At 40.5% G+C, this 16816-nt stretch overlaps 1 protein-coding gene across 1 annotated transcript in view; it reads left to right on the top strand.

Annotated features, from left to right (window-relative positions):
* The window catches only part of MOGAT1 (monoacylglycerol O-acyltransferase 1), a 37942-nt gene that overhangs the window by 1102 nt on the left and 20024 nt on the right, over window positions 1–16816 (top strand). The window contains exons 2-3 of the mRNA XM_059167908.1: window positions 15247–15425; window positions 16010–16214. Of these exons, the coding sequence (XP_059023891.1) occupies window positions 15247–15425; window positions 16010–16214 (384 nt within the window). The remainder of the gene's footprint in view (window positions 1–15246; window positions 15426–16009; window positions 16215–16816) is intronic.

Below are 16816 nucleotides of genomic sequence, written 5' to 3'. Positions count from 1 at the left end.
CTGTTCTGAAGGCTAACAGCATTTGTATGCTATGTTAAGATCATGGGTTCTACCCTGTGGAGGCCACAATGATAATAATAATAATAATAAATTCTTTGCACTGTAGAAGTCTACAGTTTGGAAATGCTTTCATATTTTGAATGCCTGTGTCAGTGGTTCTTGACCCTGGTTACACATTAGAATCACTGGGGGAGCGTCTAAAAAATACAGGTGTTGGGGCTCCATCCCTAGTATCTTTAATAAGTTCGTTACAGAATGGAGCCCGTGGATCAATATTTTGTGTATCTATGTAACTATATAAATGTGTGTGTGTATACACACACAAACTCTCCAAGTGACTCTAGGGTACAGCTAGGGTTTACTGAAAAAGGAACTTCAAACCGGTAACTCATTAAGTCTTCACAGGCCAAACCCCGAGACAGGTGTGGCGGCATTACAGTCCAAGGAGCAAAGGACATCGCAACATTGACATCATAACAAACACTTACTGAGGGCTTAGTGTGTGCCAAGCCCTGTTCTAAGCACCATACAGTATCAACCCTGTGATCTTCCCAACAACTCTATGAGACAAGGAGTGTGTGTCCTTGCAATCACTGGACAGATGAGGAAACTAAGAGGTGAAGTAAATTGTTCGAGGTCACATAGCTGGTCGGAGTGCGAGGAGCTGGGTGCAATCCCAAATATTCTACCCAGGGTCCCTGCTTTAACCACTGTGCCGCCCACTCCAATGGCTCGAACTTGGAGACTAACTTGCTGATCAGTCGCACACCTCTGGTGGCCCACAGTCCTTTCCTTTTATGGCAGTCATTGTCATTGCTTGTATTTATGTATGTCTGTGGTTACTTGAGAAAGGTCTGCATGACTAACCTTGTCCACCAGCTCAATGTGGGAGCCTGGCCCCTGAAAGGCACAAAGTAAATACTTGTGGAATGACTGTCTCCACTGTGTCACCCAGAAGGGAGGCTCTCCGCTCCCTTGTGTCTCTAGTTGTATTAACCTGCATCACCCTCACAGCAACCATTGGAGGTAGGCCCAGCCCCATACTTGTTTTACAAATGAAGGTGCAGGGGTGAAGTCAGTTGCTCAAGGTCACAGGTGGGGGAGCCGCAGGTGTCAAATGTGAGTGAACCAGTGACTGAGGTATGACTAATGATTCTTAATTTGAGTAAGGCTAGAGTGGCTTGCAGACCATTTAAATGCCTTTTACTGCATGCATTTGACATTTTTGTTATTAGGAGCGTATTATTTTGTACTATATGTAGCGGTAATTTTTTTTTTTTTTTTTTTTTTTTTTAAAGATTTTATTTATTTATTTGACAGAGAGAAATCACAAGTAGATGGAGAGGCAGGCAGAGAGAGAGAGAGGGAAGCAGGCTCTCCGCTGAGCAGAGAGCCCGATGCAGGACTCGATCCCAGGACTCTGAGATCATGACCTGAGCCGAAGGCAGCGGCTAAACCCACTGAGCCACCCAGGCGCCCCAGTAGCGGTAATTTTTATTTTAAAACTTTCAAACATGCAGAAAGTAGAGAGAAGTGTGTGAATTCTCATATATACCCATTACCTGGGTTTATAATTATTTTAACGATTTACCATATTAGTTTTATCTATTGTTTTTGCAAAGACATTTAAAATCGTATATTTTAATCCTAGATACTTTGGTATGCGCATATAAGATTAAGTATTTTTTACATATTTATGGTACACATGTAGCATAATTAACAATCATTGCTTCAAATCATTTAAACTAAGTGCATATTTCCTAAACTGTGCCGGAAGTACACTTTTCTTGGTGATTTATTTGAACCAGGTTCTAAACAAGATCCTTGTGTTGCAGTTGGTCTTTACGTGTCTTTTAATTTAGAACAGTGTTCCCTATTTAACTGTCAGCGAACTGCTAAAAAAAAGGAGATTACCTGTTCTGCAGGGTGTCTCCCTTCCTGGTTTTCCTGATTGCTTCTTTTGTAATGTTAACCTGTCCCCCAACACCCTGTGTTTCTTTCTTTCTTTCTTTCTTTCTACCCTGTATTTCTTCTACAGTGGAAGTTAGATCTAAGACTTAATGAGATTTTTAAATTTATTTTTAAGATTTTTATTTATTTGAGACAGAGCACGCAAGCTGGGTGAGCGGCAGAGGGAGAGGGAGAAGCCAACTCCAGCCTGGGATCATTACCTCAAGCAATGGCAGAGGCTTAACCTGCCACCTGGCCTGCCAAGGCTTGATTCAATGTAAATGAAACCTTTGTGGCAAGGCCTCTTCCCCAGGCACTGCTGTGTGCTTCACACTGCATTATGTCAGGGTGTATACAATGTCCAGTTGTCCCATTAGTAGTGTCTAAGTGTGATCGGTGGGTGCAGATAGGAAGTAATCTGAGGGCCGGTAATTGGCATGTGCAAGTAAAAGTTCTCCACTGACCCTAGTGGACTGCATTAATGATCCTTGCCTGAGTCAACTGCTACGTGGGACTGCAAAATGCTAGTTTTCTTATTCTGTCATTTACTGGCTAGAATTTGTGCAAAGAATAATTTTTCTCCATCATTTAGGGCCATTTGACTACACTGCAATTCAATTCGTACTGGAACGGTAGGATAAGAGCTTACTTCTTTCTTTCCATTTAATTATCAGTCTTGAAGGACGGAGTAGATGTAGAAGCTACTTTCAGTGGTGTCAAGGGAGTTTTTATTAACTGTCTATTTTAAGACCTCTAAATCAAAATCTTGGAAAGCATTTTCCTTTCCAGGAAAAGAGTTTAAGCTATTAGCCCTTGAAATGTATTTTCAAAATCTCAGAACATTTCATTCTTTCCTTGAAATAAATGTTTTATACCTGTCATCCAGTTTTATAACATTGTATTAGTATTAGGTGGATGACATTAATAATGATTTGATACATGTGTTTATGACAAAATAATTTTCACAATAAGTTTAGTTAATGTCTATCATCATACATAATTACAAATATATATTTTTTTAAGATTTTATTCATTTATTTGACAGAAGGATCACAAGTAGGTAGAGAGGCAGGCAGAGAGAGAGGGGGAAGCAGGCTCCCCGCTGAGCAGAGAGCCCAGTCCAGGCCTTGATCCAGGACCCTGAGATCATGACCTGGGCCGAAGGCAGAGGCTTAACCCATTGAGCCACCCAGGCGCCCACAAATATATTTTCTTTGTGATGAGAACTTTTAGCAACTTTCAAATACAATATAGTATTGTTGGGACATCTGTGTGGCTCAGTCGGTTAAATGGCTGCTTTCAGCTTAGGTCATGATGCCAGAGTCCTGGTATTGAGTCCCATATCAGGCTCCCTGCTCAGTCAGCATGGTGCCTGCTTCTCCCTCTAGCTTTGCCTGCTGCTCCCTATGTTTGTGCTCTCTCTCAAATAAATAAATAACATCTAAAAATACACACACACACACATATACACACAGTATTGTTGACTGTAGTCACTATGCTGTGCATTCCATCCCCAGCACTTACTTATCTTATAACTGGAAGTTTGTACCTTTTTACCCTCTTCACTCAATTTGCCTACCCCTCCATCCCCTGCTTCTGGCAACCACTAATCTGTTCTCTGTTTTTACAAATTCATTTTTTGGTTTTGTGTTTGTGTTTTGTGGGGGGATGGGTAGAGGGATAGAGGGGCAGAGGGAGAGGAATCTTAAGCAGTCTCCACGCTGGTCATGGAGTCTTATGTGGGGGTTCAACCTCCCAAACCCGAGATCATGACCTGAGCTGAAACTAAGAGTCTGACGTTCAATGGACTGAGCCACCCAGGCACACCTATGAATTAGTTTTGTTTGTTTTGTTTTTAAAATTTCACACACAAGTGAGATCATACAATGTTTGTCTTTCTCTGTCTCACTAATTCCACTTAGCCTAATGTCCTCAATGTCTGTCCAATGGTACCACACATGGCAGGATTTCCTTCCTTTTTTTTTTTAGTGGCCGGATAACATACCTATCTTTATCCATGGATACTTAATGTCGTTTCCATGTCTTGACAACTGTAAGCCATGCTGCAGTGAACACGGTGGGTGGGGGGTGAAGGGCAGATTTCTTTTTGAGATGGTGATTTTGTTTCGTTGGATAAATTCCCAGAGTGGGATTGCTGGATCCCCAGCCATCCGATCTTAATGTTCAAGAAACTGAACATTACCTACTAGTTTGTGGGCTACCAGCCTGCTAACTGGAAAGTAGGAAGCTGACAGAGAGCCAACGTTTACTGACCGTCTTTTACCTATAACTGCTGTTGCAGAGAGGACTAGATTTCCTTTTTTAGATGACAAGACTGGAACGCAAGAGGTTAAGTGTCTTGCTTAGATGGCATTGGATTGGCCCATGATCTTCTACTGAGTGGGTTTATTTATTTACTTGAGCATTCTTGAAGCATGGCTGACATACAGTTTGATATGTATACAGTTTGATATGATACAGTGTACAGTTTGATAAGCTGACATGTATCTCCCTGAGACATCACCACAGTGAGACAATAAACATCATCCCAAAGGTTTGTCCTACCCCTTTTGTAATCCTTCCTTCTCCGTTGCCCTTCATCTCCTGTGTTTTCTCTCCTACAGATTGGGTTGCGTAGTGTTTTATATAAATGGAGGCATGCCATAGGTACTCTTTTTTGGTCTGGTTTTTTTCACCCAGCATCATTATTTTGAGATTGGATCTTGTGTATAAATAGTTCACTGCCTTTTGTTTTGAAGGCGTATTCTAGTGAAGGGATACATTGCAATTTGTTCATCTGTTGGTGAATAGTTGGGTTGTAGGTATTATGAATGATACTGCTGTGAATTTCTGCCTACAAGTCTTTGTATGAACACGTGCTTTCTTTATTCTTTATTTCCAAACCTGGGAACAGAATGGCTGGTCACGGAATGGTATGTGCAGGTTTAACTTAAAAAAGAAAAAGATTTTGTCTGTTTATTTGAGATAGAGAGAGAGAGCACAAGTGGAGGCGGGGAGGGGAAAAACGGGCAGGAGGAGAAGAGGAAGAGGGGAGCCTGAGACCGGACTCTGAGATCGATCATGACCTGAGCCGAAGGTGGATGCTTAACCAGCTGAACCACCCAGGTACCCCAGGTTTAACTTTTTAAGAAACTGCCAAATTTTCTTCCCAAGCGGTTGTACCATTTTTCTATTCATACCAATAGTGTATGAAAGTTCCAGTTCCTCCAGATCCTTGCCATCACTTGATATACCCATTTTTTAAAATTTTGGGATTTAATGAGTGCGCAGTAGTGTTTCATTGTGGTTTTAGTTTGCATTTCCCTGATGACTAAGGAAGTTGAGCTTCTTTTCATATACTTATTTGCTATTTGTGTATTTTTCCTTTTGAAGTACCTGTTGAAATCTTTCACCCAGGGCGCCTGGGTGGCTCAGTGGGTTAAGCCGCTGCCTTCGGCTCAGGTCATGATCTCAGGGTCCTGGGATCGAGTCCCACATCGGGCTCTCTGCTCAGCAGGGAGCCTGTTTCCTCCTCTCTCTCTCTGCCTGCCTCTCTGCCTACTTGTGATCTCTCTCTGTCAAATAAATAAATAAAATCTTTAAAAAAAAAAAAAAAGAAGAAATCTTTCACCCATTTTTAGTTGGGTTGCTTGTTTTCTTTCTATTGGGTTTTAGAGAGTTGGTTGTGTTCTTTGGGATACAAGTCTTTTGTCAGGTATATACTTTGTATAGAATTTTCTTCCACTCTAGGGCTTATCTTTTCATTTTCTAAACTGTCTTTGAAAGAACAGATGTTTTTAACTTTGGCAGAGTCCAATCTATCCATATTTTCTTTGTGGATTTTGTTTTTGGTATTTTATTTAGGGACCCAAGGCCAAAAAAATTTTTTTATATTTTCTTCTACATGTTTTATAGTTTTAGGTTTTATACAGAGGTTGGTGATCCATTTGAGATTACTTTTTGTATGTGCTGCAAGGTCTAAGTTCATTTTTCTGGCATATGTGTAATCCAGCTAGTTCCTGTCCTGTGTCTTAAAAAACAAAACCAAACCAGAATCTGTCCCTTCTCTACTGTAGTGCCCTGTGTATTTGTATATGGGTGGGTTTACTTCTGGAGTCTCTGTTCTGTTCCATTCATCTGTTTGTCTGTCTTGATGTCAGTACAATGCTGTAGTGATTGCTTTAGCTTTATAATAATTTGTGGAATCAGATCTCGTTAGCCCTCAGAACTTGATGCTTTTTTTTTCAGAGTGGTTTTGATAATCATATAAATTCTTTGTGTTTCCATTTGCACTTTAGAATCAGCTCGTCAGTTATCACACACACACAAAATGCCCATTGGGTTTTCATTGGAAGTGATTTTTTTTAATTGCGATTAATCTATAGATGAATTTGGAAAAAATTGATACCTCAAAAATACTGAGTCTTCCACTGTGTGATTTTATTTATAGCAGAAGTTTTTAAACTTTAGATCCTATTTAAGAATGACTTGGGGATTTTTGTTAAAATGCAAATTACCCAGAGACTTTGATTCTGTAGGTCTCAGGAAGGGCCATTATATATATATATATATATATATATATATTTTTTTTTTTTTTCTTATTTATTTGACAGACAGAGATCACAAGCAGGCAGAGAGGCAGGCAGAGAGAGAGGAAGGGAAGCAGGCTCCCCGCGATGTGGGGCTGGATCCCAGGACCCTGGGATCATGACCTGAGCCAAAGGCAGAGGCTTTAACCCACTGAGCCACCCAGGCGCCCTTAAGCTTTTTATTTTGAAATAATTTCAGAAATACTCACTGTAGAAAATAAAAATTCTGGGCATCTGGGTACCTGCGTAGCTCTGTCCGCTAGGCATCTGCCTCGGGTCATGATCCCAGTCCGCTTTTCCCTCTGCCCACTCTCCCCCTCGTGCTCGCTCACTCTTTCTCTCACAAAAATAAATAAATAAAATCTTTAAAAGAAAAAAGAAAGAAAAGAAAAATTCCAGAAAATTACAAAAATTCCAGTATTCCTTCACCAGATTCCCCAAATGTTAACATTTTACCATGTTTTCTTTCTTTCTCTGTCCCTTTCTCTCTTTGCACAAACACACATGTGAGCGTGCACACACACACATGCATAGATACTTTTTTTTTTTTTTAAGTCTTTAAGGATAAGTTACAGACTTGGTTTTCCTTTATACTTAAGTACTTTGGTGTATATTTCCTAAAACCAAGAATACTCTCTTATATAACCACAGTACAATTATCCAAATGAGAAAAAGAACTGGTACGTTCATCAGCCTAATCCATACACAGACCCTATTCATATTCCGGTAACTGCCCCACAAATGTCCTTTATAGCAAAGGAACCCACATGTTGTATTTAGTTATGTCTCTCTTTAATTATGGTTTTCAGTTTGTAGCTATACAAAATCATTGTGCTTATTTTGTCCTTCAAATGCTAAACATTTCAGAAATATTAGGAACATGGGACTCGTTTCAATTGGATCCTGATAATTTATGTGCATTCATTAGGTGAAGAAGTAGGTCCAACAATGAATTTGCTTTTAGACGAGAAAAAGGCAGTTCCCTCTCCCTAAAACATTTTAAAAGCAATGTGGAACGGAACCATGTATGAGGAATACTGAGATGCAAAATTCTGCAGAGGGATCTGAGGTTTGTCTTTTAGTACCATCCTAAGAAACTCTGGGAGGTAAGTTCCCTAAATAGGAATTTTAAAAATCAGAAGAATGTTACGCTTACATTCTTATAATCAACAGATGGCTCTGATTGTGTTTTGAAATACAGTGCCTCAGGAACAGGAAAGAAGAGAATGTGATGTGCTAAACTTTGAATTCCATTTCCTTCTTCCATACTCTGTTGCATGGTTAAAATAAGTATAGAAACAATTTTCATAGGGGAGAAATGAAAACTTCCTGGATACAAGTGGGAAGGATACACATACAAATTAAACATTTCCAATTATTTCTTAATAATTGGTCGTTATTTAATCCAAATACATAAAACTTAAGTAGTTTTTTGCAATATTTTTCTGATCCTGTTTGCTCATGGAAATTTAATAGAATCATGTTCAAGACGAGAATATTCTCACATAAGTAGATTTGTTCTACAGTTTATTTTCTTATTTCTTTCTAGTGAAGCCATTTTGTTTCTTTCTTCTTCTTCTTCTTCTTCTTCTTCTTTTTTTTTTAAGATTTTATTTATTTGTTTGACAGAGAGAGACAGTGATAGAGGGTGTACAAGCTGGAGGAGTGAGAGAGGAAAAAGCTGGCTTCCCGCTTAGCAGGGAGCCAGATGCGGGGCTGGGATCATGACCTGAGCTGAAGGCAGGCACTTAAAGACTGAGCCACCCAGGTGCCCCATTTTGTTTCTTTTTAAAAAATAATCTTGACTAGTTATTAGAAAAATTGAAAAAGTGTATAGAAGGGCTTTTAAAGACCCTAGAGAAATTCCATATTCTTATTCAGAGGTAATTATTATCAATATTTTGGTGTATTTTTTCCTCCTGTTTACCTATTTTTTAAAACTTACTTTTACTAAAGTAATACGCACACTGGAGAACAAATCAAATAACATTTTGGAGTGAATCGTTTGCCATTGGTGTTTTTGAAGGTCTCAAGCAGTCAGTGGTGGCTAAGAACATTTATGGAGAGTTTCCCAGTCTGCTGTCACTATTCGAAAGCCTATGTGTTCTCTAAGTTTTATTAACCAATTATTTTTCTGTGTTCTAAATATAACCGTCTGATATCTTGAACAACTGATAAAGTTACACTGAGAACTTAAAGGATTTATCAGTTTATATGCATCAGGTCTTTGAAGAAGTGCCTATAGGTAAAATATTTCATTAGGATTCACGGACTTTTCAAATTCTGCCAGCATTGATGGGCGTTTTGCCCGGATCAGACAATGCCTTTGCATTTGTGCTTTCTAGATCAGCACCCTTGAACTGTTGTCAGCATCCAGATGAGTGCACTGGAGTCAGGAAGGGGCGCGGGACAGCAGAGGAAGGTCATTACTTAATGCTGCAGAAAATGACATATGGGTCTACATAAGCACTGAGGGACTTTCGCCACCCCAGAGCGCACACCTTGCCACCCCTCCTTGCCAGAAGTCTTCAGTTCATGGGAAAAATGTAATCTTCACCCCTGATTTTGCTAGAACACTTCTTTTCTGTAAAGCTAGGGAAACCTACAGGCAGCATTGAAAGGTTCCAAGTGGTTCATTCAGTGATTCCCTCTACGAGTGGAAGGTTGGAAGTCAAGATTTTTTTTGCAAATGCAGAGTTGGCTCTGTGAGATTCCAGCTCATTCCCAGCCAGATAGCAGTGCTTAACCTGCTATGATCAGTTATATGTGTAGGTCATGTATTTCCTCCCATTTTTTAATTTGGAAAATTTCAAACTTACAGAAGTATTGAAAGAATAGTTCAGTAAGCCTTTTTTTTCAACCTGGATTCACCAGGTCTTAGCATTTCTCCACATTTGAATGCATACACACACACACACACACACACTCTCTCTCTCTCTCTCTCTCTCTCTCTCTGTCCCCCTCCACATACACTTTCTTATTATTGTTACTGTTGAACCATTTGAAAGTAAGAAAGTAAGTTGTAGACATCGTGGCACTTCATGATAAATACTATAGAATGTGTCTTTTTTTTTTTTTTTTTTTTAAAGATTATTTATTTATTTATTTGACAGAGAGATTACATGTAGGCAGAGAGGCAGGCAGAGAGAGAGAGGAGGAAGCAGGCTCCCTGCTGAGCAGAGAACCCGATGTGGGACTCGATCCCAGGACTCTGGGATCACGACCTGAGCCGAAGGCAGCGGCTTAAACCACTGAGCCACCCAGGCACCCTAGAATGTGTCTCTTGAAAACAAGGAACTTCTACATAATCACAATCCCAATATCATACCCCCCAAATTTGTCAGTGATACAAAAATCTTATTTAATATACGGCTCATATTCAGGTTTCTTTAATTGTCTTCAAATTTTCCTTTAAAGCCAGACCAGCTCCTATACCTTTCTTTATCCTCCAAGATTTTATTTATTTGTTAGAGAGAGAGGGGGCAGCAGCAAGGGAGAGACAGAGGGAGAAGCTGACATGCCACTGAGCAGGGAGCACCATACGAGGCTGGATCCTAGTACCCCAGGATCAGGACTTGAGCCAAAGTCAGATGCTTAACCGGCTGAGCCAGCCAGGGGCCCCACCTTTTATTTGTTTTTTAATCTCTTAGAACTCTGGTATTTTCTGAATAGCCCCCCCTAACTATCTTATAGAATGTCCCGGAGTCTGGACTTGCCTAATTATGTTGTCATGATTAGAGTCAGGTTGAGTGTTTTTGGCAAAAAGACCACAAAAGTAATGAGGTTTATATCCCATTAGATCATATCAAGAGGCGTCATGTCATTTTGTCCCTTTATTGGTGTTGCTAAATTTAATGACAATGCCATACATTTTGGCTGAGCGCTCTTTGTTTCTCTTAGTACTGTTGAAGTGGGTGGGCCATTGCAGCACTATTCATAGTAGCCAAAAGGTGGAAACAAATCAAATGTTGAATGGTGAACGTTGAACAGATGAATGGGTGAACACATCATGATATAGTCATATAGGGGAATATTATTCAACCCTAAAAAGGAATGATGTACTGATACACGCTTCAAGACAGATGAACTTCAAACACTTGATGTTAAGTAAAAGTCTAGAGAAGCTTACGTGTTGGATCATTCCATTCATATGAAATCTCTCGACATAGACATAATGCAGCTTGCTGGTTGCCAGGGACAGAGAAGAAGGGAATAGGGAGTAACTGCCTGATGGGCTCAGGGTTTCATTTTTGAGTGATCTAAGTATTTTGCAACTAGGTAGAATTACAACATTGTGAATGTATTAAGCGCTACCAGATCGATTTCTTTAAAATGGTTCATTTGTGTTATGTGAGTTTCACTGCAATTAAAAATGAAGTGAGGGGGAGGCTGCTTCTTGATGATGTACAGGAAGTAGAATCTGTGGGCATGAAGTTATAATAGAGTGTGAATGATAGAGGCTGGCTTTTGGTTTTTCATTCAACATATACCTCAGTCATCAACTGAAATTTATGCCTTCTGTGCAACTTGGTTTGTAGATCAAGACGCTTTTAAAAGGTATCAGTATCAATTTGGGGAACCATGCAGTACATTGGAGTAGACTTTTTAAAATCTTTTCTCTTTGACCTCCCATTCAGAGGAATCATGTTACCTTGGATTGCTTACTGAGATAAAAATAGAGAAGAGAGGTGATCCGGTCACCTAGTTTTTTAAGCGTTTTCTTCTTTCAGTCCAATGTAGGATCATGGGATTTAAAAAGCTATTTTGGTGCTGTAAATGATATGAAATATTAAAGAATGCATGCAATGTGTGCAGTGGGAGTTTAAATTAGAACAGCACCTTTGGATGGTGAGGAATCAGAGTGTATCAAGTGACAGAGGTGTTTCTGCTTGGTGATCCAGGGTTTTCCTGACTGTCCTCTAGAAATTAATTAAAATGTGGCAAATGTTATACAAGTTTATGTTTTTAGAGAAAATTTGTGAGAAGCCCACATTTTCAAAAAGAAAAGAGTGGTTGAATTAGTATTGCCATCCAATGGAATGTGAATCAGTCATCAAAAAGACCATTTTTTAAAAAAGATTTTTATTTATTTATTTGACAGACAGAGATCACAAGTAGGTAGAGAAACAGGCAGAGAGGGTAGGAAGCAGGCTCACTGCTGAGCAGAGAGTCAGATTTGGGGCTTGATCCCAGGGCCCTGGGATCATGACCTGAGCTGAAGGCAGTGGCTTCAACCCACTGAGCCACCCAGGCACCCCCAAGAGACCATTTTTGAAGAGGTTTTTTTTTTCTTTTTAAGATTTTATTTATTTATCAGAGAGAGAGAGAGAGAGAGAGCTCAGGCAGACAGAATGGCAGGCAGAGGCAGAAGGAAAGCAGGCTCCCTGCTGAGCAAGGAGCCCGATGTGGGACTCGATCCCAGGACGCTGGGATCATGACCTGAGCCGAAGGCAGCTGCTTAACCAACTGAGCCACCCAGGCATCCCTTGAAGAGGTTTTAATACCAAATTTATAAAATAAAACAGCTAGTGTGAGATCATCATAAGAGATACAATACAGAACCTTAAAAAGTGATCACCCATGTTAAGGAAACATAACTGTTCATAGGAAAAAAAAAGACACAAGGAAAATTTTAACAGTACTTCTGGTTGAGTGATAAGAATGTGGGTGCTATTTTATCTGCTTTTAGTTTTTGCATTTTCCAAACGTGTGATAGTAAACACCATCACTATAACACCACTCCCATTAGTCAAGAGTGTGCTAGGCATGATGGCGTGTCTATGTTTATTTCCCCGTCATCCTTGGAGGCAGGTGCTGTCATTAGCTCATCTCACAGGTAAAGGCATTAAGGTTCAAGAAGTAAAAGAACTCGCTGCAGGTTAGGCAGCTAGTCGGCAGATTCCAACATGAGCGGTCCAATTCCAGGTCCGTGTTTTAACTATCATCCAAGCAGAACATTTAGTGGCTGTTGAAGAGAGATGCAGTATGTATTCAATTAGTGTGTGTGTGGGTGGGTTAGTGGAACACTGAATGCGTAGCCCGGGGACTTTATTTCTGGATCTGCTCTTGACTCCTATGGTTCAAATTAAGTTACTATGCTTTTGGTCTCAGTTTCTCCATCATTATAGTAAGGAAAACAGACCCTCCCGTTTGCCTGACTTCTTATGCTTATGAGGCTGCCTATGCGTTTCTAATAAATACTTGTAAGTTTATGGTGCTCTTGCCATGAGCTATGATTAGTTTAGTTTAGTTTTGTTTTGTTTAAAAAAAGTGTGTGTCTGGGGCGCCTGAGTGGCTCAGTGGGTTAAAGCCTTTGCCTTCAGCTCAGGTCATGATTCCAGAGTCCTGGGATCGAGCTCCGCATCAGGCTCTCTGCTCAGCAGGGAGCCTGCCGCCTCCTCCCCCCCCCTCTCTCTGCCTCTCTGCCTACTTGTAATCTCCGTCTATCAAATAAATAAATAAAATCTTAAAAAAAATAAACAAAATAATAAAATAAAAAATTGAAAAAAGTGTGTGGGTTTAAGAATTAGGCAGATCCAGGTTCAAGTCCTTTGGACCCTAAAAATCCCTGAGCTTCAGTTGCCACATCAGCAAAATGGGTACAGTACTGTGTACCTTGAGGGGTGGGAGGAGAGAAAATGACATTGCCTGGGGGAGGTGGTCATCACTCAGAAACTGATTCTCCCTTCCCTGCTGCATCTTAGCTCACCTGATCTAGTGGAGAGTGCAGCCTAATGAGACCTCTGGAAGTTTCTTGTACATAATTGACACATGGTAGTGTCATAATTGACACATGGAAGTTTCTTGTACATAATTGACACTTGGTAGTAAAATAAAGAGAAAATTAACCAACAGTGGTAAATTGTCAGCACTCAGACCTGGGTAGAGGGAAGCAGGTGAAGCAAAATGAAATGACCCTGATAGGAATGAGGGCAGAGGACACTCTCTTTGGCCGTACTCCTGGAGTCATGGAAACGTCCCTGGCTGTTCCAGAATGCAACAAAACACCCCATGGAGGGATAGAGGGCACGTTCTTCCTTAACCTTGCATGTACTTTCCTTTTACAAACCTTAACCTATCCTGGAGAAAGCAGGTCTGTGCTCTTATGGGGGTCAATTCTATATTTAGGTTAAATCTATACCAGGATATTTACTGATTTATATAACTCCAGAAATATAAATATATGTTCTGTTTTTGGCAAAAAAAAAAATTGTACCTACAAAACTGTGATAGGTCAAAGTTCTATTAATCAGATACTATGACGGATAGTTTGGAAACAGAACTCTTTGTAGCAGTTGATAGGAAGTGAATAGGAGTTTGGGGAACTGAAGTCAGCTCTAAAACCAAGACTGCAGATCATAACAGAAGAAGAGACAAAGGCGTCCTTAAAGTCCTAGGTAACGGGTGGTATTTATTGGGCACGTACTGTGTGCCAAGTTTTATGACTTTATGCTTCCCTCCTCCTTTCTCATTAGTATTTCTCTCCCTCTCTTTTTTTAAAGATTTATTCCTTTATTTGAGAGAGAGCAAGGGCGTGGGTGGGTGGGAGCAAAGAGGGAGAGGGAGCACATTTTAAGCAGGCTGGCTCCCCACAAAGCCTGGAATCAAGACCCAGGCCTCCCAGGACCCTGAGATCAGGATCCGAGCCAAAATCAAGTCACATGCTTAACTGACTGAGCCACCCAGACCATCCATATTACTCTTTTTTTTTTTTAAAGATTTTATTTATTTACTTGACAGACAGAGATCACAAGTAGGCAGAGAGGCAGGCAGAGAGAGAGAGAGAGAGAGGAGGAAGCAGGCTCCCCGTAGAGCAGAGAGCCCGATGCGGGGCTTGATGCCAAGACCCTGGGATCATGACCTGAGCCGAAGGCAGATGCTTCAACCCACTGAGCCACCAGGCACCCTCATATTTCTCTTTTTATAAATATTTTTTAGTATGAGAGCACTGATCTAAAAAAAAAAAAAAATCTGACTTAGCTTAATGTATTACTTTAAGGCAAACATTCTTGTCACTACTACCCAGTCAAGTTTTCTTGCTTCATATATTTTGAAGCTATGTCATTTGGTGCATAAACAATTTGGATTTTGCTTTGTCAAATAAAATGTTGTAAGTAGTGAAAGATGAACTAAGATGTAAAGAGTTTCTCCTACGCTATTTCTGTCTCTGGCGACAGAGTTCCTGAAAATAGTTTGTTGCTAGAATGTTCCCTCTTTGTGGACACATAAATAATGGTGGCTCAGCAAGATAAACACCTATAGTAGGAATTCCTGCATCCCTTTTTTCAGTAATGATTCCTCCATATATCATGTCAGGGAGGCTTGCAGACCAGCAGCTTTGAGAGTAGACTGTGGATTTAGATCAACCAGTTCCTTTCTTGTGGGGCTTGGGCAATCCACTTAACCTCTCTATGCCATTTTCTCTTCTACAAAAAGGGCTGTCTGTGGCCACTTCGTTGATACTGTAGCTATGCAAGGGCTACATGAAAATATTTTGGGAGAATACATAATACAGTACTTGGCATATAGTCAATAGACAATAAATGTTATAATACTGTATCATTGCTGTCTTGTTATATTACCTCACTTGGACTTAGGCTCAGTTTAACGCACCTAGTGTATTAATTAACCCCCCCTGCCATGGACCATTGTACAGTGAGCAGATGCTGACTGACCCTGATTCCTGAGGTCTTTTCCTTTCTTACAGCACAAGTGTGCATTGCAGTCATCGTGATACTGATCGTATACAACTATTGGTTCCTCTATGTCCCTTATATGACATGGCTTTACTTTGACTGGAATACCCCAGAGCAAGGGGGAAGGAGATCCAATTGGGTCAGAAGCTGGACCGTTTGGAGATATTTTAAGGACTATTTTCCGATTCACGTGAGTAGAATTGTTTTATGTTGTACTATCTTGAACTGGGAGAAGAGTGGAAATTTGTTTTCATCATAAATAGTTCAAGCTTTTCTCTTTGCAGAGGGAGAAAGCCTACAGATCAGCCCAAATTTCTAAATGGGATCTGAGCTAAAGTAACACCATTTTGAAAGCTATGTGCGGGGGGACTCTGGGCTCAAGAAATAGTTTACACATTTGGAAACAGCTCTAACCCAGAGAACTAAACAAGTCATGTTTTCCGTTTCCTTTTTTGTTTGTTTGTTTTTAATATTTTATTTATTCATTTATTTGAGAGAGAGATAGCAAGAGAGAACACAAGCAGAGGGGAGAGTGAGAAGCAGCCCCCCCCACCACCTCCCCACCTGCCTCCCCACCAAGCAGGGATCCCAGTGTGGGATCCCAGGACCCTGAGATCATGACCTAAGCAGAAGGCAGATGCTTGACTGACTGAGCTACCTAGGTGCTCCTCTGTTTCCTTTTGACATAAAAACTAATCATGAGTTTCTTGGTTTCTTACTGGAACCTAATCTGAACCTTTTTTTTTCTTTTTTAAATCTCACTATATATGGTAGCTTATCAAAACCTTCGATTTGGATCCAAGTCACAACTATATATTTGGGTTTCACCCCCACGGAGTGCTTGTTGCTGGAGCCTTTGGAAATTTTTGTACAAATTATTCAGACTTCGAGGAGCTGTTTCCTGGCTTCACTGCGTATCTTCATGTGCTCCCATTTTGGTTCCGCTGTCCACTCTTTCGAGACTATCTGATGACCAGTGGTAAGTGAAGGCAGATTCTTATTTCTCCAGTGTTTGAGGGTGGTGGGATCACACAGGATGTTCCCTCCCAAACACAGGTTTATAGTTTCTTTCATTTTTTTAAAAAAAGATTTTACTTACTTATTTGACGGAGAGACTGAGAACACAAGTCAGAAACAGAGAGAGGGGGAAGCAGGCTTCCTGCCAAGCAGAGAACCTGATGTGGGGCTTAATCCCAGGACCCTGAGATCATGACCTGAGCTGAAGGCAGAGGCTTAGACCACTGAGCCACCCAGGTGCCCAGGTTTATAGTTTCTTAGTTAAGCCCTGTGTCTGTATCCCTGTCTGATTCTTCCCATGCTGCTTAGATGTTTCTTGTCTCCCCCACTGGACTGGAAGTTTCAGGAAGACCCAGACTATTTCCTTTTTTCCCCACTCCTTTCTAGCATAGGGCCTGGGATATAGGACTGTTCAATAGATGTTGATTCAATGCAAGAATAAATTGATGAATGCATTTTGTATATCCAGATATGGAAGAAAGAATCTTGGGTCAAACAAGTGATAGATTGCACCTTTGGAGAAGCACTTTGCCTGTGTTTATTAGCATTAGAGATGGAAAATAG

The sequence above is a fragment of the Mustela lutreola genome, chromosome 3 (genome assembly GCF_030435805.1).
Source record: "Mustela lutreola isolate mMusLut2 chromosome 3, mMusLut2.pri, whole genome shotgun sequence".
Taxonomy (NCBI): Eukaryota; Metazoa; Chordata; class Mammalia; order Carnivora; family Mustelidae; genus Mustela; species Mustela lutreola.
Note: the sequence above shows the minus strand (reverse complement) of the source record. Positions and strands in the feature narration are given on the sequence as shown.